This window comes from Populus euphratica, unplaced genomic scaffold (genome assembly GCF_000495115.2).
Source record: "Populus euphratica unplaced genomic scaffold, PopEup_1.0 scaffold1.1, whole genome shotgun sequence".
Classification (NCBI taxonomy): Eukaryota; Viridiplantae; Streptophyta; class Magnoliopsida; order Malpighiales; family Salicaceae; genus Populus; species Populus euphratica.
Window position 1 is genome coordinate 3,235,172 of NW_011499845.1, and position 24,713 is coordinate 3,259,884.

General features: G+C 36.3%; 5 protein-coding genes and 1 long non-coding RNA gene across 11 annotated transcripts; 3 read left to right on the forward strand and 3 right to left on the reverse strand.

The window, feature by feature from the left end:
- The first annotated feature begins 891 nt into the window (after nucleotides 1–891).
- Nucleotides 892–3,524, forward strand: LOC105120940 (peptidyl-prolyl cis-trans isomerase NIMA-interacting 4). 4 transcript variants are annotated; one of them, XM_011019395.1, is made up of 5 exons: nucleotides 892–977; nucleotides 1,410–1,574; nucleotides 1,939–2,048; nucleotides 2,386–2,528; nucleotides 3,205–3,524. In XM_011019395.1, exons 2-5 carry the CDS (start codon nucleotides 1,424–1,426, stop codon nucleotides 3,245–3,247), a joined length of 447 nt encoding a protein of 148 aa, XP_011017697.1. In that variant the 5' UTR covers nucleotides 892–977; nucleotides 1,410–1,423; the 3' UTR covers nucleotides 3,248–3,524. The 4 variants fall into 4 exon arrangements, with proteins under 4 accessions (XP_011017697.1, XP_011017687.1, XP_011017681.1 ...); XM_011019385.1 differs by having other exon boundaries at nucleotides 896–1,002; XM_011019379.1 differs by having other exon boundaries at nucleotides 916–1,033.
- Nucleotides 3,525–4,281: 757 nt separating this feature from the next.
- On the reverse strand, nucleotides 4,282–6,774 carry LOC105120961 (galactoside 2-alpha-L-fucosyltransferase-like). Its single transcript, XM_011019413.1, has 2 exons — nucleotides 6,350–6,774; nucleotides 4,282–5,881 (listed from the first exon to the last, which is right to left on the reverse strand). The coding sequence occupies exons 1-2, from the start codon at nucleotides 6,624–6,626 to the stop codon at nucleotides 4,422–4,424; spliced, it is 1,737 nt and encodes a 578-aa protein (XP_011017715.1). The 5' UTR covers nucleotides 6,627–6,774; the 3' UTR covers nucleotides 4,282–4,421.
- A 1,804-nt stretch (nucleotides 6,775–8,578) lies between these two features.
- Nucleotides 8,579–10,966, forward strand: LOC105120977 (Ribosomal L32p protein family). Its single transcript, XM_011019431.1, has 3 exons — nucleotides 8,579–8,923; nucleotides 10,048–10,121; nucleotides 10,656–10,966. Exons 1-3 carry the CDS (start codon nucleotides 8,660–8,662, stop codon nucleotides 10,732–10,734), a joined length of 417 nt encoding a protein of 138 aa, XP_011017733.1. The 5' UTR covers nucleotides 8,579–8,659; the 3' UTR covers nucleotides 10,735–10,966.
- On the reverse strand, nucleotides 10,776–11,655 carry LOC105120970 (uncharacterized). The gene is made up of 2 exons (XR_841453.1): nucleotides 11,091–11,655; nucleotides 10,776–10,862 (listed from the first exon to the last, which is right to left on the reverse strand). It is a non-coding gene; the product is annotated as an uncharacterized LOC105120970 (long non-coding RNA).
- A 1,286-nt stretch (nucleotides 11,656–12,941) lies between these two features.
- On the forward strand, nucleotides 12,942–19,326 carry LOC105121005 (phosphate transporter PHO1 homolog 10). Its single transcript, XM_011019473.1, is given in 16 exon segments — nucleotides 12,942–13,023; nucleotides 13,275–13,730; nucleotides 13,733–13,882; nucleotides 14,199–14,279; nucleotides 14,367–14,715; nucleotides 14,810–14,858; nucleotides 15,100–15,171; nucleotides 15,444–15,570; nucleotides 15,738–15,858; nucleotides 15,956–16,214; nucleotides 16,455–16,559; nucleotides 16,650–16,694; nucleotides 16,789–16,938; nucleotides 17,726–18,004; nucleotides 18,091–18,227; nucleotides 18,546–19,326. Coding segments are annotated over 15 exon segments (2,439 nt in total). The 5' UTR covers nucleotides 12,942–13,023; nucleotides 13,275–13,318; the 3' UTR covers nucleotides 18,649–19,326.
- On the reverse strand, nucleotides 19,319–23,464 carry LOC105120986 (phosphate transporter PHO1 homolog 3-like). 3 transcript variants are annotated; one of them, XM_011019452.1, is made up of 13 exons: nucleotides 22,659–23,464; nucleotides 22,134–22,534; nucleotides 21,954–22,025; nucleotides 21,689–21,818; nucleotides 21,430–21,550; nucleotides 21,059–21,317; nucleotides 20,849–20,953; nucleotides 20,716–20,760; nucleotides 20,482–20,631; nucleotides 20,060–20,338; nucleotides 19,800–19,936; nucleotides 19,589–19,712; nucleotides 19,319–19,443 (listed from the first exon to the last, which is right to left on the reverse strand). In XM_011019452.1, the coding sequence occupies exons 1-12, from the start codon at nucleotides 23,245–23,247 to the stop codon at nucleotides 19,613–19,615; spliced, it is 2,388 nt and encodes a 795-aa protein (XP_011017754.1). In that variant the 5' UTR covers nucleotides 23,248–23,464; the 3' UTR covers nucleotides 19,319–19,443; nucleotides 19,589–19,612. The 3 variants fall into 3 exon arrangements, with proteins under 3 accessions (XP_011017754.1, XP_011017746.1, XP_011017762.1); XM_011019444.1 differs by having other exon boundaries at nucleotides 19,319–19,712; XM_011019460.1 differs by lacking the exon at nucleotides 21,430–21,550 and having other exon boundaries at nucleotides 19,319–19,712; nucleotides 21,059–21,156.
- Between the last annotated feature and the right edge of the window lie 1,249 nt (nucleotides 23,465–24,713).

The window sequence follows — 24,713 nt, forward strand, 5'->3', positions numbered from 1 at the left end:
GCTGTAAATAGCTTTGTTTATATATATATATATATATAATTTATTTTGTCTTTTAAATTTTATTTTAAGTAATTTAACTCTAATTTTAAATTAATTACTTTTGATTTCTTAGTTAATAGTGAAATTAAAAAAAAAATTGACTAGAATAAAAAAAATACAAGACATGAATGGCATGCTAAAATTTTTGAGAAAAATATAATTTTATTCTTAAATTTTAAAAATAATATAAATTATACAATTTGACTAGAATAAAAAAAATGCATGCTAAAAATTTTGAGAAAAATATAATTTTATTCTTGAATTTTAAAAATAATATAAATTATACAATTTCAATGTCTCCATATTTTTTTAAATGATTTTGATATAAAAAGAGGAGATAGAGAGAGATCGTTAGATTTTAATTACAAAGAAAGAGAAAATATTATCAATATTAATTTAAATTATTAAAACAATCGATGTTTGTTTAAAATAATTTTATTTGATAAAAAATATTTATATTAGATATTTTTTATTTTTAAATGTCTTTAAATATCATGAAAAAAAAAATCTCTATGATAGATTTTTTATTTTCAGTTTATTTGGTAGATCTTTACCTTTTTACATTTATATGTTTAATTGTTTTTTTTATTTTTAGTTATTATTTATGATTTTTTATTTATTTAATTCCATACATACATTAAAAAAATTATATATATATATATATAGATATATTATTTTAAAAAATAAATGACTCGTGATGACAAGCAAGAATTTAATTTATAACATTGCTTGTAGACTGGGAGAGAAAATAAAATATGGATCGGTGAATAGTCTCATGGGCCCATTAATTACATTAACAAAATAGGGCTCTTCTATTAAACTGACTTTGGGCTGACCGGTTCACCAACTGATTCAATGTGGACAAACTTGTTATTATCTCCAAGTTTGTGGTTACTTTCCTTCCCGAAGCCCCGACCTTACCTACTCCCCATTCCAAGGTAGAACTCAGATACCAGAACTCAGGTCAGGCGTCGTAGAAGTCGTCTAATAATCAGTTGGGTTCATGTTCTGTTTAATAGAGTATTAATAACTGTAATCAAAAGTTTATAAGTCTTGGTTTTTATTTTTCAATTTTTATGATTGTCTTCTAATTTCGGATTTATTGCCGTTACGATTGCGTGAGATTCTGTGTATTGATCAGCTAGATTTGATACTCGTTGCTGATAATTTCCACACAGTTTCTTATTATTACTGGCTAAATTCCTTCTTTCTTTCTTTTTTTTGAACTTGGGGGTTGTCAATTTGCGCATCTATTGTTAAATATTATGGTTTTAATTTACTGCTATTTAATTTTTCTTTTAGATACCGTTCTTTAGTTTGTTGATTTTTTTGTAACGAGTCCTGTATCTCATGATTGTTCATTGGTTTAGGATTGTAAGCTAATATGGGAAAGGACTCGAAGCCAAAAGACGCTGGAGCGAAGGGAAAGGGTAAGGGAAAGCAGGCTGGGGGTGGGAGTGATGAAAATGCTTCCAAGGGGAAAGGAAAATCTGGAAAGGCTTCAGATGGGCTTGGCACTTGCACTTATGTCAAAGGTTTTTGTTGTATGCCCTACTAGTGGGTTCTTTATTTTTTATTTTCTATCTGGTTTAAAAGTGAAATTTGATCTCTTACGACCCATTAGAAAGTTGTATTTTTCAATGTTATTGTTTGAAGACCGTTGTTTAGAAACTTGATTGTAGAAGATAAATTTTGGATTCCCTGAATTAGAAATTTGTGCTCAGGATGGCATGCTTATACACTATGCATCAAACTATGTACCTGTTTCATGTTTTACTTGTCAACATGAGCTTGGCTTTGTTCAAGGGGACACATATTCAATTGTTATATCCCTTACACGTGATCTATCAGTCATCCAGTTTCTGAGATTCTTAAATTGCCTTTAATTGTTTATTTCAGCGAGGCATATATTATGTGAGAAGCAAGGCAAGATCAATGAGGCATACCAGAAGTTGCAGGATGGTTGGCTAAGCAATGGTGACAAGGTTCCCCCAGCTGAGTTTGCAAAGGTAAACTCACTAGTTATGATCTTTTTCTTGCAAGAATTTGGTTTCTGAATATGCATCGAGTATTGACAGAAATTAGAGCACTGTTTTACCCTGTTGAGGATATTCCAACATTTTCCTTTCTTTCTATAGCAAAGAAACTGTTTTTTTTAAATCTGGATCAATTTTCTTCTGATATGAATTTCAAGCGGAAAATTGGATAGATTTGGTTTGAACTTCTGGTTATGCAAAATATCTAAAGGAATCTTGGGTGTTGCTTTGGTAGTTTGGTTATTTCCTGTATAGCCTATTGCTTTCCTGGAATTGAATTTGTGCAATATTTTATCCTTTTTTATTCCAGTTGGCTTCCGAGTACTCAGAGTGTCCATCAGGAAAGAAAGGCGGAGACCTTGGATGGTTCCCTCGAGGAAAGATGGCGGGTCCCTTTCAAGATGTGGCATTTGCCACCCAAATTGGAGCTACAAGTGCACCATTCAAGTCAACGTATGCAATAACTTTTTCTGCTTATCCAATCATCTCTACTTCTAGAATCATTTTGACTGCAGTTTGCTCTGCGGCTGTGTCTCTATGCCTTTATATGCAAACTATCCTTCACCACAAAGCATGACAGAATTTTGAGAATAAATAGCAATACTGATATTCATGCATGTCGTGAAAGTTTCATGTTGGACAACTTCTATCTATTAAAAGGAGAATCACATTCAAAACTAGTCGAGAATGTGACTAAATATGGAAAGTCATATAGTCGCACCAAACACTTGGAAATCATGTTACCTCAACACATGATTCTCATGTAAACAAGAAGGATCCTAGGAAAGAGAAGCGTTCACATTCATGTCCAAATTGTCCATGAAACATTCAGGATTTAACTTACTTCACAGTATTCAGTTGACAAAAATGACGCCACCTTGCTATGATCCTGATTATATTCTGATATTTCCCCTGGTGCCAACAGCATATGCTATTTTTATCACCATCCTTCGATTTTATAGTTGTGCCTGTGACATAACATTGTGATTTTGCATTGGTGTGGAATGTTTTGTAGATTTTATCTTCACTACATTTTCCTGGTTTAAGATTCAGGATTGTCTTTCATTACACTCTGATTGTATGCAAATTTGCTAGCTTCTATACCATGACTAGTTCTAAATTGGTGCAGACATGGGTATCACATAATATTGTGTGAAGGGAGGAAGAATTAATCGAGCTGCCTTTCTGATGGAGAAGTCTTGGACCAGTGGCTTGTGCGATATTAAATGTGTTTAGACACTTTATGTTGCTGTGAACACAATGGCTCTTTTGCTCTTTCTGTGACTAATGAAATGAATTTATTAAGACGAAGAAGATGGGTCATTCTCTGTCCACTTGCCGGCCTGAAGCCCAGCCAGAGGCGATGAGTGGACAGGTAGAACCCAAAAGTATCATTGCGGATACAATATCTAGTGATTTTGTGACATATCAACCTCTTTGCATGTGTAATTGAGGCCAGAATATTTCCTATCTTTTTCGGGTGTTGGGAGGACAATGGGACGGGGCCAGGCGCAGGTATGCTAGAGAAGAGCGTTGCCATGTTAATTCTCGCCGGGATAGCAGGGGATACTAGCAATTGTAGTTTCCATAAATTACAATGCTGATGCTCGCAGTTTGGGTGATCTCTAGTATCTCCATCAATAGCGGTCGGTCGTATGTTTTTCTTGTGTCGAACAAAGAGAGCATGTTGCCGTTTTGGCAAATGGTCTTCTGTGCCTAGCATAAAAGCTAGTTAAAGAAGTCAATGAAAACAAATAATGGCTGCCTCTGGAGTGCGGATTCTTAAAAGCATGCGGATCTGCTTTTGTATTTTCACCGATACCTTGCAACGGCCTTGGATCTCTCCCTCGCCCTCGGGAGTCCTTGTTACTCGCGTTGCAATTCTTTTTTCTCGGGAACATCAATTTGCAAACCAGCGTGCTTTAAATAAATCCAATGGCACTTAACATCTAAATCTCGTACCCCATGAAAATTTGTAAGCGACGTGGATAATAACAATGTTTGAGTATCATTGGAAGTACGGATATTTTGTTGAACGGAAAACTCACTGACAGCAGTTCACTGTGGGGGTCGGCTCTCCTAAATTTCCAGTTACAATAATAATAAAAAATGCAAATTAAATACCTCTTATGAGGAATAGACACTAATTTCAGTTGAACGGCGGGTCATTGATGAAAGGAAGTCTACCTTTAACACAGACACCTTTACTCACGCCTTGCTAACAGGTACTTCACAGCAAGAAAATCACATCAAAGCTCTCCGAGCATAATTCATTTGAAAATTCATTACATTCTACTTCTAAACTCTATGCAAAATTGCTGAACTAGTGAAAAACAACAACTGAAACTACAAGTCATCATGATCATCAACCACCTTTAGACCCCAGCTGATATCCTCACAGTGTCTCACATGAGGAACTAGTGCACCCGTATCAATTCCTTTCTTAGCCTTGCAATCATAAAAGGGAGGAGCATGAAAACAAGGTTCCATCGACATGGCCCGGCGACAAGGGGGATCGGGGGCTGTATCATTTTCAGTCTTGTACAGGATCCATGGCCTCAAACCTCCAAGACCTTGAGCCACATAGCCAAATGTTGACCATGCACTTGTGACCAAGACATCAGTCAAACTGAGAAGGTACATTTCTGCCCAGGCTTTTCTGTTGTGCATCTGCTTTTCTGTTTGTTGAAACTCCTCATGGCTAGGCTGGTAGACTCCAACGACTTCCCCAGTCATGGTTGGACGTTCCCAGTACATGTTCCTTAAATCTTCAGAATACCCTGAAAGCAAGGATGTCACCAGAACCGCCTTCAATTTGGCATTTTCAGAAGGATTGACAACGGAGTCTTGCATGTCTACAGAAGGCAATAACTTCTCTTTCAAAGTACAAGCTAAAATTTGATCCATGACGTGTTTAAAGGGACCATGTCTTGAATCAAAAGTTCTTATCTGAATGCCAATTCTCTCATCAGCCTTGGCTAAGTAAGTTCGATAGTACCTTGTTATTAGTCCCCACACATGATTTGAAGGGTGGTAAAGGTACCGTCCGAGGTGGTGGAAAACAGTTCCTTTCTCAGGAAATAAGCTGCCCAGTTCTGTCTCGAAAGATGGAATCAAGAAAAGTGAAGGAACATAGTAGTTATCTGTTTTCATGATCAACCAAGGGACATTTTCAAGAAAAGACTGTTCTCCATCACAGAAGAAAAGCTTATCATGATCGCCATAGTCATGAACTAAATGGAGGTATAAATATGATGGTTTTGACATTGCTGAAGAGTTTATGACATTATTCTTTAGCATATTCCCATGACAGTGAAGAGAATTCCGATTAAAGCTGTCAAATTGATCAATGAGAGGGAAGTCCCTTGGCAGCAACCAAGATTTATCAGGAAACGGCTCACAGAAGAGATCTGCCATGTCCTTTCCTTGGTCAACAAGCAGGACTCTATTTGTCAGGAGAGCATAAAGAAATGTTGAAGCTAGGGATAATATCCTGTTGCCCAAGCCGCTAAAAGATATCCACACAATGTAATTACAGTCAGTCAAACCTATTTTGTTGCCAGACTTGAGTTGCTCCAGGGCTTTATTGTAGGATTGAGTATTTGGTCCACAACGTTTATGAAGATCCTCGTAGCTTCTGAGTCTCGAAATGAGATATGATGAAGGCTTATGGAAAGAAATTTTGCGATATAAGAATGAACTGTACCTACTCGTGCAAGCAGCTTCGTCAAACCCATCCGCAAGAAGCCCTCCAAGCAGTTTGCCATTATACTTGTCAGCGTGCTGAAACAAAACGCCCTCCGAACCTAACGAGTCAGAGAAGAAAGGGGAAGTTATAACAACTCAGCAAGACATATAATTCAGATCCTTTACTGGGTAGTAAATCGAATAATATATGCGTAGACTTTCAGCACGGATATTGAATCTTCAATTTGAAATGCAGCAGTAACAGTAATGGTAGAAGAGGGCCGTGGTCCACGGAAAAAAGACCAGGGCGCTCTTTCTTTGACAAAGAAGGTAAAGTCAGATCCTTAACTTACGCAATTACAGTTAGAAACAGCGTTTTTTCCCTAATCAATTAGATAGCTATAATTACAATTAAAAAAACAATAATGCAATCATCCGATGTATCAAATCACGGATCACTAAAGCTAGCACAGCAGTTTTCAAACCAGGTCCCAAGTCATGAATTCGAATAAATCAAACAATCCTGGCAATTAAGAAACCTCGAAATGGTTTAAATTAAAAACTCAATTTCCAAAATGTGAACTCACCGCCTCCTCCAATTGGCGTGGCATTCTGCTTGACTTCTCTGTTTTCAAGAACTCTGGCATCCGCGAACCCCATCGTTCGATCAGACGACGGGTGTCTAAAGATCAATGATATTGCGAATATTATTGGCAAAACTACCAAGCAATAAGCAAAGATCTGGGTGAACGTGATCGCATTGGATCCAAATCTCTTCGCTTGCATTTTTGAGTTTTGGGCTAGCTGTTGATCTGTGTCCTCCGACGGTGGTGATCGCCTCCTTGTGGAAGAATTCAGATCCATTCAATTCAATTCAATTCAATTCAATTCTGCATCTCTGAAGTTTCGATTTTCACCTCCCTGCGAAAAGAAGGACGGGAAGAGGGTTGTCTCTCTTTAAAGAGTGCGCTATGCTATAAAGAAAGAGAGGTTCCTTTCGTTTTCCCAAGGGTAGAACTTCAACGTATTTATTTACACATTCGCCACGTAGTCGGCAGATGGTGGAAAGGTCAAAAAGGGCAGACCGAATTTAGCATCCAACCCAAACCAGGAACATCTCAAATTATCAGTGTTTTAAAACCTCATCCGGTTGTTTACCTAGCCAATGCCTGAATTATGAATTTTAATCGAATTATATAGATTAATTTTAATTTTTTTATAAATTAAAATAATATTATTTTGATAAAAATAAAAAAATAATTAACAGGTTCAATCGAATTTTTAACCAACTTAACTAAGTTTTTAACTATTTTTTTTTTAAATTTAATTCGGTTTTGATTTCAGATCAATATGAGATTTTAAAATTATGAATTATTTGGTTTTAAAAGTTAGTTTATTTTGTTATAAAAAATTTTTGTGTAAATTTTTTTGATATTAGGTTTAAAATTTATTTTATATATAAAATTTTATTTAATAGTAATGATAAAAAAAAATGATAATAAGATTCTAGTGTTGATAAAAAAAAATAACAATGATATAATAATGATGGAGAAGAAGATAATAGTAATAAAAGATAAGGTAATGATGGGATGATTGATAGCTTGAGCTTCCTAGGTTCACTGGCTTGAATAGGATGATTATAAAAAAGATAATTATGGTAAGTTGTAAGATATTTTATAAAATTTATTTAAAATATTTTTTAATAAATAAATCAAGTTTATAGATTGATTAAAAAATATTTTTATTTACTAGATTTTTAAAAAATATTCACAGGAAACAACATAATATAAAACATTTAATATATATATATATATATCATGAAAAAGCATGGAAAATTCTAAAAAAATATTTTATTGTAAAATAAAATATTTTACACAATATTTTATTGTAATTTTAAAATGTTTGGCATAAAAAATAAATAACACACAAACACACAAATGTATCCTAACTAATTTGGAAAATTAATTGTATAGAAAATCCAGGACCCGGTAGTAAGAAAATTAATTTTATATTTCTATCCTGAAAATAAAGAAATCTCAGCACTTCCCTTCAAATTAATACATAAATACCATACATGCTTAACTTGTCTGCAACTTTAAATACAAATTATATTGGCCAATTAATCTCTACACAAATTTATTTTTCAACTTTTTTTTAATGAAAAATATATTTTATAAGATCATATTAAAATAGATTATAAATAATACACTTGGATTGAGTTTCTTGATTTGAGCTCAAATCCAAGGAGTTTGTCTTTGTTAGGTTATAAAGTGTGTCCAGGCGCGAGTAGTGTTCATTGTTTTTTAGATAAGTAGGTTTTTTTAAAAAAATTCTAAGAGAATGGAAAAATCAGGTAATTCTCCAAAATAAAATCCAAAAAAATTCAGTGAAGGGAAAACAATTCCGAGGTACCCTTAATCACTTGAGATATTTTTTCAATTAATATACAAGTAAATTGTGTATAGCTCAAACTATCTACAGTTTATTGGGTAAAAAAGACTCAAATTATTTCGGAAAAAATAGGATTTTTTTATATTTTTCTTAAATATATTCTGGAAAAACCTAATTCAAAAATAAAAAAATAAAATTTATGTTCGAAATTTTGGGAAAAAAATTATGAATTGGAAATTTTTTCTTCGAATTACCAGAATGCTCATTCATATGTACGACCAAGAAATTGAATATCAATTCTAAAAAAGAAAAAACAAAGAAAAAAAAAAGAAATTTAATATTACCACCAACAATGCCGTGAAAACTAGCATAGTCTGGAATAAAAGGAGAGAAAAAACAAAGAAGAGGAAGAAACGACACCGTATAAATTTTTAATAAATCTCCGCTGCTCGCTCTTGAACACAAGCAGAGCTATAAGGTTTTTATCACTTTACTTTCGCGCAACAATGGCGTTGAGACAGGGACTGCTAAAATGCGCTGCCGGCGGCAACAGTGGGTGCAGGTCAGGAATCAGGAGGTGGGCCCATGTTCCAGCCATGGCTTGGCCTTTGGATGACGCCTTAGAAAGCTATATTGCGTCTCCACAATTGACTTTAACCGAGTTCGATGCAAACCAAGACACCGGCAGCAACAGTAGCAATTCTGGGTTCGGGTTGCCGGGTTTTTGTTTTGGTGGGTGCATGGAACTCATGGCTGTTCCTAAAAGGAAGGTAAAGTTATTCGCTCCATTTCTGTTTCTTAGCATTAAGCATTTGATTGCTTTTTTCTGGTGACCATGCCTTTATTGATTATTTTTTTTACGTGTTCTTTGATGTTTAGGATTTAGGTTTAAACTTCCTGTGATGATTTTTGTAATAATTAGGGTTTAGGTTTTAGAATGGATGCCTATCTGACTTGAAAGCCTAAGAATTTTTATTTTTTTTATATCATTGAATTTTGAAATATTAGTGTGACGGCACTTCTTATGCTTATTCGTGTATTAACATTATATACAGACTGCTGTCTGATTAGAACCATTCAGAGGATTCGGAGCTGCCATTTTAGATTGTTTTATTTTAAGGCTGAATTTTAAGTTCTGCAGTTTTTTTTTTCCTTGTCTTTGAAAGGCCCAAATTTAGAACTTATTAAAAAACATAAAGCACGAGGTATAACATTAGGGAAGAACCCACTGCTTGTGTTTTCATCTATCTGTAAAAAGAGTGATTGGAACCTGATGACCCAGCACATCTACAAGTCAATCCTGCAGGAAAACGTCTCTGCACTATAGCATTACTTAACTACATATTAGGTATTACTAGTTGAAATGAGTCGTAAGTCTGCCAGAGAAATTAATGTTTACTGAGAAGAAAATGGCTGTTTCTCTTGCTTTATTTCCTTATGGTTTGGTTTCATATTTGATGACATAAGGGTATTAGGGGATTTTGCTGCAATAACTGGTTTGGTTCTGTATTTAGAATGTGATGAGGTTGACCTGGATATTGCCAGATATTGTCCCTTTTTTATTGGGGATTTTGCTTTCAGAAATCAGCACATCTAATGTTTTGGCCTGTAGAAGTTTTTCCACAGGCATTTCATTTTCCTAGCTGTTTGATAATTTATTTTGGATGGTTTCTTTCAGTTGTGAGGTCTGTTGATGAATAACTCGTTATATATCCAGTATCAGGTTGACAGTAACTGCTCGTATGCATGAATATGGTGCTTTAAACACCAAAATCTGTTCTAGAGTGATTTTTTATGTTTAATTAAATTGGTTTTTGATTTTCTTTTCATGCTTATGTCTTGATTTTTTCTTACAGTGTACAGTAGTGATTTTTGAATCTTTATCCTCATGCAGGTTACTCCCCATAAGAGAGGTATACGAAATGGGCCAAAGGCTTTGAAACCAATACCAGTGATTATTCGCTGCAAGTAAGGATTTGCTAATGTTGTTGGCAATTTATGGAAATCATTATATGAAGCAAAATCTTGAGTCTTATATCATAAAAATCTGAAAAGATAAACCTAGAGAAATTGAAATAAAATATACAAGTTGCTCATCCAGCAACTAAGAAAGAATTGTGGTTTCTCCCTTTTGCATTTTAACTTATGGGTTAATAGATAAATGAGTCAGAAGGGATCTGAGCTATACTTATCACGCTATATGTCCAGGATGTCAAACAAAAGGAGTGTCTTATAAAGTGATTAAACAAAGTTGAAACAATTCTGTACCGTGAAGCCATGAACAAGGACATGACAATGAATAAATTCAGTTTTGATATTTTTAGTTGCCTTTTAATCTCATATACTATCTATCCATCATTCAATTTCAAACCCATTGTTAATTCTCATAACTACTGCGAGTATGGCATTTATGTTTGATTCCAGCTTCCTAAATGCTCACCTATGAGCAAGGTATGCCAATGCCTTGTAAGTGATGTGCTGCAATTGATTGTTTGATTGCAGGAGCTGTGGACAAGTTAAGCTGCCGCACTTCTACTGTTGCAGTGGTGAGCGGGGGAAGAATGGCGAGCGAAATAATTAAACAATCTGGTCAAGTAAACTGGCTATGAAATGGCTTCCTTCGATAGCCTATATAGCTCAGCATTTAAATTTCTATTTCCATGGTTGAAATTTATGTAGCTGTTAAGAACTTGAATAAATGGTTTTCTTGTGGGGATGTGGAATGCTGTGTGTTAGTTGTTCTTTTACATTTTTCCCCTTTTAAATCTTTTATGAGAAAATTTGCCTTCCCTATTGAAAGAGATATTAATATACACAATGTGAAATGGAAGGAAGGAAAAAGAGTAGGGAAAAAAAAAAATCCAAAATGTAGACTTCATGCGGTATTGTGGCCAATGGATCAGTACAAAGGCAAAGACCTTCACACAGCTTGTATATTAAGGGATACTGAGGTGTGACACTGTTGGTTATGGTTTATAAAAGCTCTCTGGACTTAAGTTGTTGAGTTGAGACCTTAGCATATCTTATTTCTCATCAGGTAATTGGAGCTACGTTGGTCGCAGAATGCATGTGCATTTATTTCTTTTCTTTTTTGAACATGTATGTAGCTCTTGAGTTAAGTGTGTGCATTCATCTGTGATGCTTGGACTCTTTGGTTTTCTCCGACATTCCCCCGTCGACATGGCACCACACAACACGGATATGGTGGTGGAATACCAGTTTGACCCCCGCGAAAAATCCAGACTGGGCAATTTGGCTCTCCGATCTCTGATCTAGTCGTTGCTGCGTATTCTTGTTTTTCCTTTTTACGTCATTGCTGCAGATGGGAAGGAAGGAGGAAGGAGAAGAAAGAGAGGCAGGCCCCCACGTTTTCAATGATGACACATAGCTGGAATAATTAATCTAAAGATACATGTGGGCTTATTTATAGTACAAACTTCGCCATGAACTGATGTTTTTTGGAGTGGGGATCTAGGGCCTAGCTTAATAATAAGAAAAGTTTTGGATCTCTTAATATTTTGGTAATGTTCATATTTAAAGTGAAAGCATTCCATATTCAAAATTTTGAACACTTTTAGACCGTGTTTTTCGTCTTCTAAAATCCAAAATCTTGACAATTCCATACACTTATAGAATTGAAAGTGATTAGTTTCTTAAAAGAGCGATTTGATGTCACCTATGACTACTGTTCACAATGCACAAACCTTATAAGATATTAAGAGTTGATGATTGTAAGAATGTTTCTTTTTGTGTTTTAAAAGTATTTTTAAAAAAAATTTAAATATTTTTAATTTTTAATTTTGAATTAATATTTTTTAGTGTTTTTAAAATATTTTAATATTTTAATATATTAATATTAAAAATAATTTTTAAAAAATAAAAAATATTATTTTAATATATTTTTAAATAAAAAATATTTTAAAAATAAACTATAATCACGTTGTCAACCACGTATTAGTTTCCCACGTCGCCCAATTTTCTTATATCTATAATCACGTTGTCAACCACGTATAACGGGAAAGCAAAGCAAGAAAGTTTCCCACGTCGCCCAATTTTCTTATATTTCTGACATGTATTTCTCCTCAAAGCAAAACGGTCGAAAAAAGCGGCCTCAGTTCTATAAAATGCTTCCGACTGCAGCACCATACTCTCCCTCTTAAGAGACGTTTCACATTCTAAGCGAGCCACGAAATACACGTGTCAGGCCATTAGCGGAAATCATACTGCGCCGAAATAATATAATAATATACCATGGGGCTCTGTTCCGTATGCTTCATCCATCCTCCGCTTTGGTTTCAGCCAATCAAGTGAGGTTGCGTCCACTGTATTTCAAAATCACGGGTCTGATCTCTTGAAACCAGACGAGTGCATTGGTATTCGGAGTATCAGATTTTTCTTTAGCATAACTAACTTGAGTGAGTGTAACAGAGGGCAGCTTTTATAGGGCACATTATGAGATAGCACCTCTGCATGAAGAGAGAGAGAGAGATGGAGATATAGATACACACACGTAAGAAATCTTCAATGGTAGTGTTGATGCTGAGTATTTGAAAATTCCATCCGGCTTCATTCTTTTTTCATCAAAAGATAGACAGGTAATTATCAACTAATAGTATTCAATCTCTCTCTTTCTGCTTTTTTTTTTTTTTTTTTTTTTATCTTCCAGAAACTATTTTGGCTAGCTAGCTTATCATGATTGTTTCTTGAAGTAATCAACAAATGTGTTTCAATTGTTGTCGAATCACTTTGCAATTCTTCACTAATTTATGTTTAGAGATATACACACGTAAGAAATCTTCAATGGCAGTGTTGATGCTGAGTATTGAAAATTCCATCCGGCTTCATTCTTGTTTCATCAAAAGATAGAAAGGTAATTATCAACTAATAGTATTCAATCTCTCTCTCTCTCTGCCGTTTTTTTTTTCCTTCCACAAACTATTTTGGCTAGCTAGCTTATCATGATTGTTTCTTGAAGTACGCAACGAATGTGTTTCAATTGTTGTCGAATCGTTTGTAATTCTTCACTAATTTATGTTTAACCATTCTAAAGCTAAGAGATAAATCCAGAGAGTTTCTTCTTCTTCTTCTTCCTAAATCTGTTTTGCTGAATTTCGAATACAGATAATTAAGAAAGTGAACGTGAATTTGGAAGAGATCAGCGAAAGATGAAGTTCGGAAAGCATTTCAAGCAACAAAAGGTGCCAGAATGGACTGGTGCTTATATGGATTATAATGGTCTTAAAAGAATATTGGGAGAGATCTTGCATTACAAGCAAAGCAGGCAGCCCTCGACACCTTTGAGAGCAGCAATGCAGCACAAATTAACTTCGCATAGACACTTCAGTAGACTAAACCTACAATCTACCAATCTCTCCGGTAAAGGCGATATCGAGGACCAAGTTATAGATGTTAACGCGTCGCCTGATCAAGAGGGTTCTAGAAAGTTTTATTATAAGACTGAGTTCCTGAGGGAATCTGAAGAAGGAGGCGAAATAGAGGCGAAGTTCTTTAAGAAACTTGATGAAGAATTCAACAAAGTTAACACATTTTACAAGGATAAGTCCGAGGAGATGAAGCATTTTTGCTGAATAAGCAGATGGATGCCTTGATTGCCTTGCGGATCAAGATGGAAAACCCTCATTTTGACGGCTCTGATGTGAGGAAAAGTGGTACAAGTGGTGTCGCTGCCACAAACTCCTTGAAGAGTCCAAGCAGAGATACAACTTCAGGTATGCGAGCACATACACAGTGGTAGTTGAGTTTCAAAGAAAACTTTGAGAGATCAGAAAAAAAAAAAAACCAGAATTATTTTAGTTGTTTTAAGTTGGTTAAAGAGCAGAATTTGGTAAGTAATAACTGAAGGATTTTCGGTAGCCTGAGTTTAAAATCTTGACTGAGTTTATCAATGGACCAAGATATTGTGATCTTGGATTTGAAGTTATATCTAAGTTATATATGCGACTCAAATCATTATGACACCTCGCAAATTCAAATATAATTCTAACAAGGTATGTAGTTCAGTATTTCGTGCAATATTATTTGCAGGAGTGGAGGATATGAATGTTGAACACGGAGTTGAGATTAGTAACGATTTTCAGCTGGAGAAATCCTCTTATGAACAGAGTGGTGATGCATCTCTGATCTCATGATCACAGTTACAATAACTTCCTACCCTTAAGAAGTTTAGATTTCTAATTTTGTGCCAATATGCAGGAAGGGAGCATATGGAATTGACCAGTGAGCTGGATAGAAGAACTGGTTGTAACCAAGAAGAGTCTACTCATGGTCCAGAAGTAATTGAAGTGCAAGCCAAAGATCATGGTAATGCTCACCAAGAGAAGGACAACCTCACTGACTACAACGAAGATCCTTTGAAAATCCTTGAGCACGTGAAGATTAATAACACTCTTAAATCTCCACTAGCAACCATAAAAGGTGTCTTTAAGTACTCAAAAGAAGAAGAGCTGAGCTTCAAGAAAGAGGAACTGAAGAAAGTTGAAGAGCGAGTGAGAGTTGCACTAATCGAATTCTACCAGAAACTTCTTCTTCTAAAGCACTACAGGTGGAAGTTTTTCAATGATTTGCACAAATTCTACTCTTGAATGATGTTTTTGTACTTATTGTGTGTTTATTTGTTTTGCAAATGGTCGAACCAGTTATATGAACCTTGCAGCATTTTCAAAGATCATGAAGAAGTATGAAAAGGTCAAGAATTTTACTTAAGGATTTAACGTTCTCTTACATTTCCACATTTCCAATTACTTATCAACCTACGTTGTCCATAGGTCAAGAGGAAGCATTTCATTCTGCATTTTTCTTTTTCTCTGTTCTATTTAAGGGGATTGGAAGGCGGGAGGCGGGAGGCGGGAAAACTTATTCTCAGCAGTTATAAACTATATTCTTGCTTAAATTCCTCTGCTTAATGATTTATTCTGCGTTAGTTCAGATCTCATCAAGGAGAGCTTCCAGATCATACATGACAACAGTGGACAACTCCTGCCTTTGCAACTCTGATGAGGTACGTTGTTTCATCCATCTTCCAGCTGTAAGATCACAGAAGTTGGACATATTGTACTTAGGATACTTGTTTCATTTTACACATTGACAATGAACAAAGTATTTCCCCTGCACTTGAGCTACATATCAAATAAATCAGTGTTCTCCCATTTCAAATTCTGAATATAGTAAAGTCTCTCTCGAACATCTTTTCTTCTCCAACAATCTGGAAAACTATTTGATTGGGGTGGGGGGTGGCTGGCAAACTAGTTGATGATCTTTAATTTATTATAGGTGAATGGTCTCCTTGAAAGGGTGGAGGCTACCTTCGAGCATTTTGCAAACTCAAATCGGAGAGAAGGTATGAACTCTTTGCGGCTAAAAGCAAAAGGGGAAAAGCACAGTGTAACATTCTTCTCAGGCAAGTAACAGTAGTAACTAGTAACTGAAAGATGTCACATCATAACTATGTAACAAGATGAAATTGAGTTTGTAATGGATTTGCAGGGTTGGGGTGACATCTTGGACTGGGTGTCATGGTTCTGTGGCCTGCACTGATTTATTCAGATTTCTTGCTTTCATTTTCAGGATTGTTTTCAGGTTGCTCAATTGCACTTCTGATTGCTGTTGTTTTGAGAATACAAGCTGGAAAGCTTATGGATAAGGCTGAAGGTGCCTCATACATGGTCAACATTTTCCCACTTTACAGGCAAGTGACAGCCATAAACCTCCATGAAGATCTACATTTTTAACCGAGCAGATGAAAATTTTCAAGAAATATTTAGCCAGGCTATGTTTTTATGCAGCTTATTTGCTTTTATAGTCCTGCATATACTCATTTATTCGGCAAACATATACTTCTGGAGGCAGTACCGGGTCAATAACCCATTTATATTTGGTTTCAAGCAAGGAACTGAGCTGGGACATCGAGACGTTTTCCTTTTGGGCACTGGTATTGCAGTACTTGTACTATCCAGCTTCCTGGAAAATTTACACTTGGATTTGGGTTCTAAAGCTTCAAATTACAAAACAATCACCGAACTCGTTCCTTTGGGCTTAGTCACCGTAAGATTCTACTAGAAGCTACAGCTTCTTTTATTAAAATGTTCTAGACGAGATGTAGTGGACAAACTACTGCTCCTTGGAAATTACTTGATATTTTGCATTACACTATAGTGTCATTGTAAATGGGATAGTAGTTTGAAGACCTAAAGTTTGTATAACTCCATACACATATTTCTGTATATAGGTTGTTCTTGCCATCTTAAAGTTTGTATAACTCCATACACGTATTTCTGTATATAGGTTGTTCTTGCCATCGTCTTCTGCCCTTTCAACATCATATATCGTTCAAGTCGTTTCTTCTTTGTTCAATGTTTGTTTCGCTGTATTTGTGCGCTGCTTTACAAGGTAAACAAAGTTAAAAGGCTCTAAACCTCAATAAATAGATGATATAACTAAGGTGAGATGGAAAAGTTTCTTGACAGAAAACGTTTGCAGGTGAGACTTGCAGATTTTTTCTTGGCAGACCACCTTACCAGCCAGGTTAATATCTTACAGAAAAATTTCATGCAACGATGAGAAAAGATTACAATTCTTACATTTTGATGGTAGTGTTTTCCTCTGTTTGACCTCTCAGGTCCAAGCAATAAGGAGTATCGAGTTGTACATTTGCTATTATGGTTTAAGGGAATACTCCAGGAGGCAAAACAAATGTCATAGCCATGGGGCCTATAATGCTTTCTATTTTGTTGTTGCTGTAGTACCATTCTGGCTCCGCCTTCTGCAGGTAACGCTTCTTTTCTCTACTCGTTTCTCATGTCCAAACTCTGGCCGCATCCTATGATATAATTTTCGATAGTATTAATGGTGATAAAGTATCAAATCAAACATTTGAGTGAAGTGTGCGTGGACCAATGAGTCTCTTGGAATACATTTGTTCTGCCATCAGTTTATCTGAGAGGATTATAAGAGTTCACCAAGTTAATAAAATGAGATTTTCACATTAAATATGTTAGTTTTGCAGCGGGGACAACTAGATAAGACTCCTGATTACTATAAATTTAGCATTTCAATGATGTCTCAGCTGCAGCTTTGACTGGGAAAGGTCCTCATTTTTTCATCATCAAAGTGGGCCATTGAGCAACGAATATTTTTCATTGTGTGATTGTTCACTCTTAAGAATTTCCATTCTAATAATTTTTGGAACTTGCCTGCTCAAGATAAAATTGTGCCATTGACTACTGTTCTGTTTCAGTTCCGTGTTTCGAATTCCCAACCAATCACCTGGGCTAACTCTGAAAAGAAAACCTGCTGTTCTGGAGTTGGTGGGATTGGTGAAACTAGAACATTACTAGCAATAAAGAACTGAGGGCTTTTACTTTTTAGTTGAAATTGCTAACCGTGATATCTTTGATTTTTAAGAGACCTTTCTATTGACTAAACTTCTTACTTCAATTCCATTTCAGTCCTCTATTAAAATTCAAAATGACACGAAAAAACGTTTGAAGTAGCCTTCTTAAATGAATCACTAGCTATTAGAAAATATACTAACATATGATGCATATAATTTGTAGTGTCTCCGTCGATTGTGTGAAGAGAAAGATGCAGTGCACGGATATAATGGTTTGAAATACTTCTTGATGATTATTGCAGTTCTAATTAGAACCGCTTATGAACTAAAGAAGGGAAGGACGTGGATGGTATTTGCATTGATCAGCTCAGCTGTTGCAGTAATTGTGAACACATACTGGGATATAGCAGTAGATTGGGGGCTTTTGAGAAGAAAATCAAAGAATGCTTTTTTGAGAGACAAACTTCTGATTTCACATAAAAGTGTCTACTTTGCAGCTATGGTAAGGTCAAGTACTAAAACATGTGGCATAATTTTGCAGTTTCTGACTAGCTACTGATCCAATATGTTAATGAGGTTTGATCACAGATAATGAATGTAGTTCTGAGGCTTGCTTGGATGCAATTGGTCGTAGAATTTAATTTGCAGAGTGTTCACAAAATGGCCGTGTTAACTACAATTTCATGCCTAGAGATCATCCGCCGCGGTATTTGGAGCTTCTTCAGGTAACAGTCACTCTTGATATTACGATAGGCATTCGTCGAGTTCATGTATCATTTATTCACTAATCGATATGGCTCTGGATAAAAACTAATTTTATTAGCCAACTCCATTTACTTAGGATCAAGTATTAAACTCTAAATCATTTGAGTTCTCCCGTGTTCCTCTAAAATGTCCCAACCGTGGTAAGGGGAGTTGCCTGTAGAATACAATGATACAAGTCTTGACACCTTAGCGGGCTAAAAAATTGTCTTAAGTGAAGTCTTCTCCAGTGTTTTTTAATGTGTAATTCTTGTTTTGAGAAAAGGGTCAAATTCCGTCAGGTTGGAGAATGAGCACTTGAACAACGTTGGCAGGTATCGAGCATTCAAGTCAGTCCCTCTTCCTTTCACTTACTATGATACCGATGCTGACAAGGATGACTAAGCATCAAATATGACTTTATATTGTTGATCAACAAGAATGACTGACCATGAAGATGAGCAATTATTGTATTCGACATTACTTCCATGAGGAAATGATATTGCTTTGAGGATGATGTGCTCTGCCAACACCTTTTGATTTCCTTGATGGGATGGCCTTTTCTAAAATAAGCGGGATTACGCCCCTGACCACATGTACTCGCGGCAATTTGAAGAAACAGTTCACCTGAAAAGTGGTCGGGATGAAAAATTGTTTTTACAAATTGAAAAGCAGTGATTGAGTAGATTTAATTTGTTCTTTAAGGCTCCTCGAGGATATGAAAGGCTTCAGAGTTCATCTTCTCTTGTGGTACATTTCAAAGAGCAAGATATGAAAAGGGTTCAAAGTTTATCAATGTCTTGAAGAATCATGACATGAGAATCTACTTCAACGAATCTCTGATTGGTTCTCTTGCTCGCTATGGATTATCTCTCGAGCACTGGCTAAGGGTTTTTCAGATGTTTAGATTGATTAGGAGGGTACGAAAGGGAGATGTAAAAGTGAGGACACGAATTTGAAGATGAGTGAAAAGTTACCGTAGCTAGCTGAAGGTTCGTGGAAAGAAGAACCTTCATGATTTGAATTTATCAGAGCTTCCGCTTGTGGAAAATCGACAGGTACCTGAGCACGCGACTTATAATATCCGTACAGTTTCTGACAAGGAAAGAATCGGTCCACTTTTATATAAAATGTCATTTTGACAAACATGGATGGCATTGCTTTACAATCTTGGACTTTATTAAAAGTAAATCAAAGAATGCGACTACATTTGCAGAAAGATAATCTACGCTCCAAACACGTATCGAATCCAGACCTATTTTGTAACATTCTTTCTAGAAATGCAATCTAGATCCCTCTGCCACCGCTAGATTTCTTTTCTTATTTTGCTTCATCTCGTTTTCTCCCTTGTCAAATGTTGCAGCATAGCTCAGTCATCGCTGTCATCATCTTCTACGTAGCTGAAAGGCAGAGGCACAGACTTGAACGCGCGATGTTTTCCTACGTTGTTCAAATGTTCATTTTCCAACCTGACCGACAATTCAACCAAAAGATTTAGAGATTCTCGTTCATTACGGATCTTGAATTTTTCACATACACGTAAGATTTTTTGTTACCTAAAGAAATTCCACATGCCGCGGCGAAAGATCTCAAGGCTGGCCACAAGGGCAATCATGGTTTCTTTGTGCAAGGAAGTAATCCCGAAGTCCAATACTGTTTGCAGCCAAGCAAATCTCAGGAGGACATTCATGACCTGTAAATCAAGTGAAGATCACTGTTAGGACTTGGGAGCGATTTAATTTTATGACAAGCTGATATTTATCAAATTTAGGTCTCTTTGTTTCCCTTTCTGCTCTTCTTTCCTTTTGCTACGTACCATGGCTCCAAAATACACAGATCTGTAAGGGACAAGGAGTTTGTCTCTCAGCCATCGATTCTTAGAATGACGCTGAAGTAGCCCCCAGTCAAAAACAAGATCCCAATACGTGCTAAATATTGTTGCAATGGCTGAGAAAACCCATGCTATTGCTCTCCAACTAACTCCTTTGTTAAGGCTGTAAGCTGTCCTCAAGCAAACAGCTACAATTGTCAAAAAATACTTCAATCCATTATATCCTTGCATTGGATCTTTCTCTTCAAATAGGCGTCGGAGGCACTGAAACAAGGAGGAAAACTTGTTGATAAGTGATTTCTATTGGTGGTCGTTGCTTCCACGTTTCAATCAAAAGATTGTGTTTGGAAGTTTTAAAAAGCTAGGCATGTTAGACACACAGACAACCAGGCTAGCTGCTTGCAAACCTGAAGAAGGCGAGACCAGTACGGAATCACAGCAACAATGAATGAGAAAGTTCTGAAGACGGTGTTGCTTCTGCAAGTGTTCTGTCTGTGTTTATAGTCTCCCCAACCATAATAGCAAATGTAGAACTCCAGGCTTCTAAGAGATTGAACCTGCATCAATACAATGATGCTTTCTATCACTTCTGAAAAACAGGTTTTTGAACTATCGAAGTACAGCCTTGGCTGGTAACTCACCTGGCTAGTTAGCTGGTCTGCCAAGAAGAAATCAGGGAGTGTTACCTGCAGAAGAAAAAATTTACAATAAAATTAGTACGAAATATCCAGCTTCCATATCTACATTTTTCTATTGTCTCCCACCAATTTTCACCTTGTAGAGAGGAGCAGCAATACAGTGAAAGATACATGTGAGGAGGAAGAAGCGAGCCGAGCGATAAAACATGTTGAATGGCAAGAGCAATATGATGAGGAGGAACTGCAGGGAAAGCAAAATATCTGTTTAATCGCGAAAAATGGAAGGTGGAAGGGGAAAACGAGAGAGAATAAAGGGGGAAAAAACGAGTATTTGTAAGAATCATACTATTAGCACATTCAGAGGGAGAAGTTCCGTGAACGCCTTGTAATCTTTCGTTTTAGGGTCCATCTCCATGTCAAGGTTTAAGAGCACACTGCATAGAGCTAGTACCGCAATTCCAAAACTGAAAAGAAGCACTTGTCTGTAGCCCAGCTCGGTTCCTTGTTTGAAACCAAAAATGAAGGAGTAATTCACTCGGTAGCGCCTCCAAAAGTATATATTAGCAGCATACATGAGCAGGTGCAGAACGATCAATCCAAACAAACTGCAAACATAGGTTGTCAAACGAAATTTTGGGATAAGGTTGTTCAGGTTGAACTGAGTGATAGAAGTAGAAAGTAACTGTAGACCCTATGCTGAAAGAAAAATAGTGTTACCTGTAAAGAGGAAACATTGTTTCCATGTATAAGATTCTTCCTGTCTCATTCATGATTTTGCGGACATGCACGATTAAAACAAGGGCTATCAGCAGAGCGATTGTGCAGCCAGAAAAGAAACCTGAAAATTTTCTCAGAGTTATCAACTAGTCAATAGTCAATAACAACCCTGAAAAGATCTAGAATCTAAAGAAGACAGCTTTCTTACACTATATTGCGTGAAATCATGTTGCAAACCAAATCCTAATTAGTATCGTACCCATATAAAATGTTGTTCTATGTCTCTCTTTTTTCGCTTTTGGTCTTAAGACGCGCATGCCTTTACTGCGATTTGAGTTTGAGAAATGTTTAATGAATGTTGCCTCAACCCTTTCCATAAGCTTGGTAACCTGTGATGGAATGTATATTGCAAGTTAAATAAGGCATTGATCAACAGAATGAATCCTCCATAAGCAAATGTAATTGGATTAAAAACATATATATCGAATGTATCCTCAACATTATGAAACGGAACCTCAGCTCACCTCATCAGAGCTTCCAAAGTAGGAGCTATCCACCATTTTCATGTAATATTTAGTTGCATTCCTTGTGGTAATCTGCCAGAATTATGCAAAGCGAATAGGGGAAAAAATTCAAACTCTCCTGTGAATTAAAATATATTTATTGGAGACAAAATCTGGATTCTCGAGGGATGATTTATATACCTTATCGTACTTCTTCATAATTTTTGAAAATGCTAACGTATTCAAGAAGTTGTAACTCTTAAGAAGGCGAAGCTTGTGGTAAAATTCAACAAAAGCACCCTTGAGTTGTTCTTCGACTTTCCTAAGATTTTCTCTTGTGAATCTCAGTTCGGTTTGTTGGGGAACTTTAAGGAAGTTTTTTATGGTAGAGCGAGGTGTCGCCAGTGTGTTGTTAATCTTCACGTTGTCTAGGATCTCCAGTGGAGCTGGCCTAAAGGTTCTGATCATGCTCTTTGGCTTCTGTACTTCCTTCTGGCCAGTGTTATCGCTTTCCTTCTCTACTTTATCATGGTTTGATTCATTTGATCGCTCGTGCATGCTTTGCCCTTCATCAATCACATCCATTACCTGTAGACCTCTTCCTGCACATTAAGCGGAAGGATTTTCAAATAAATTAGCAAATTTAAGAAAGATTATTGAAATTAAAAAAAAAATGCTTTTGAAGGCTCACTGGTAATCGATGTAGTCACAATTAGGGGAACTTACTGCTTGATCTAGCTCCAGATGGAGTGGAAGCTGCCAATGCAGCAGTAGAAGCTGCAACGTCTGAAGCAAGACGAGTCATATCTGCCACTCTATCAGACCACCCAGCGGGATTCTCCACTTTTATCCTGAAAGCAATCAAAGCATCCATTTGCTTATTCAACATCTGAGCCTCTTTCAATACCTCCTCCACTTTAGACCTGTAAAACTTGTCCACTTTATTGAACTCGTCATCAAGCCTCCTGAAAAACAAAAGCTCATATTCTCCACCTTCGACAGTAGGCATAAGAAATGAAGTCTGGTAGATTTGAGATCCATCGAGGTTCACAGAATTCACCAAAATAGGTTGTTTTTCAATATCAGGAGAAGAAGGGCTCTTAGGGGTGTAGTCACTAGTCCCTTGTGTCAGGCCACTGAAAGCTCTATATAGTGAGAGCTTTCTTTTTAGGCCTACTGGATTGGCTGCGGGTGGCCTGGTTCTTAGCTGGAAACTCTGTACCTCTTTCAAAAGGGTCTTGAGAAAATCATATTCCATGTATGCTTCTTGCCATTCAGGCACCATTTGGACTCGGAACTCTTTCCCAAACTTCATCTTTCAGGCTTTGTATGTATAGCACGTAGCAGCAGCAACAGTTTATATGAAACGGTGTTTGATTAGTAGTATCTGGTAATTAATATTGCTGCTTGATATTGCGAGAGTAACTATGAGGACCTAGCAACCGTTTGTAATAAGAATCTATATTATGGATGTTTGAAGGGATGCTCTTGATTAGATCAAGCAACTAGAAAATGACATTGAAAGCAGCCTTGATGGGCGGGGAGGTTTCATCGGATATATATACAACTCCTTTGAGGCATATAGCATCAGGTAATTCTGTAATTAGTTGTTGAATTTTCTCCTTTCCTTGTCAAGAATTTTCAAATGAAGGAAAAAAATCTAAGGAGTGGGTGGGGGGCTACAGATACGGAAACACTTTCCCCCCTGAGACAGAATTAGGCCAGCCGTACTCTTCTTGCAAAAGCCCCTAAAATATTGCATGTTTCAACGCCCATGCATGGCGTTCTATTAAATTATATAAAATAAAAATATAGTTGTGGATATTTTTTAAAATAATTTTTATTTTTAAAATGTTATTTTTGATATTAATGTATTAAAATAATTTAAAAATATTAATAAAAATATTAATTAAGAAATAAATAAAATTTAAATTAAAAAAAAAACGATTATAAAACGCACAGCTAATTCTGGATAAGATGGATCCTTCGCTGCATCTCTGTTTGTATTAAAATTTAGAGTGGCTGGTTTCTTTATGGTTCAAAACAGAACTTTAGTTGACACTTTTTTGACGTGGAAGCAGTCAAATCGACTAGCAGTTTCCTTCTTTCCTGTGCATAAAACTTTGTCTAGTAGTTAAAAGTTATATAACAACAGGGAGAACGTGCAAAAAAGATGTTTGCGCGCTTCAATGTGCAAGGATTTGTAAACGTTGAGGTGCTGGTGAGAGAGGAAGGGTTGGTACCGTAAATTTAATATTGCCTTTGAATGGACTTGTGTGGACAAAAGGCGACGTAGCAACCCCTTCCCTTGAAGACTGTGCTTCCCTTCCCTGCTGCTTTTCCAGTCAAGGATGGCTGTGCCTCCGGATAGCAGGGTGGGGTGTCAGTAATTGTCTTGCTTCTTCTCTCTTTCTTTCTTTTTTTTAAAAAATAAAATTGTCAGTAATTTTTTTTTATATCAGAACGCATGGTGCAATGTGGATGGAATAACGAAAGGTAACCCCCAAATCCTATAGATCTTCCGTCTTCCCTCTCGAAGAACATACATTGACCATAAAATGGAGTCTCTCTCTCTCTCTCTCACTCTCTCTCTAGGTCGGCTGATACAGGCCCGGAGGCCGTTTGTTTTAGGCTTCTCAGCCCACTTATTGTGATTTGTGACAATGTGATGGGCATTTCCTGCTTTTCTTTTAGACAGGCAGGCTCACTTTTTCAAGGTTTTCGGTAATAAGTAATAACGTTTCGGTATCTTGTTTTCTAAATTGAATTTTTATCAATTTC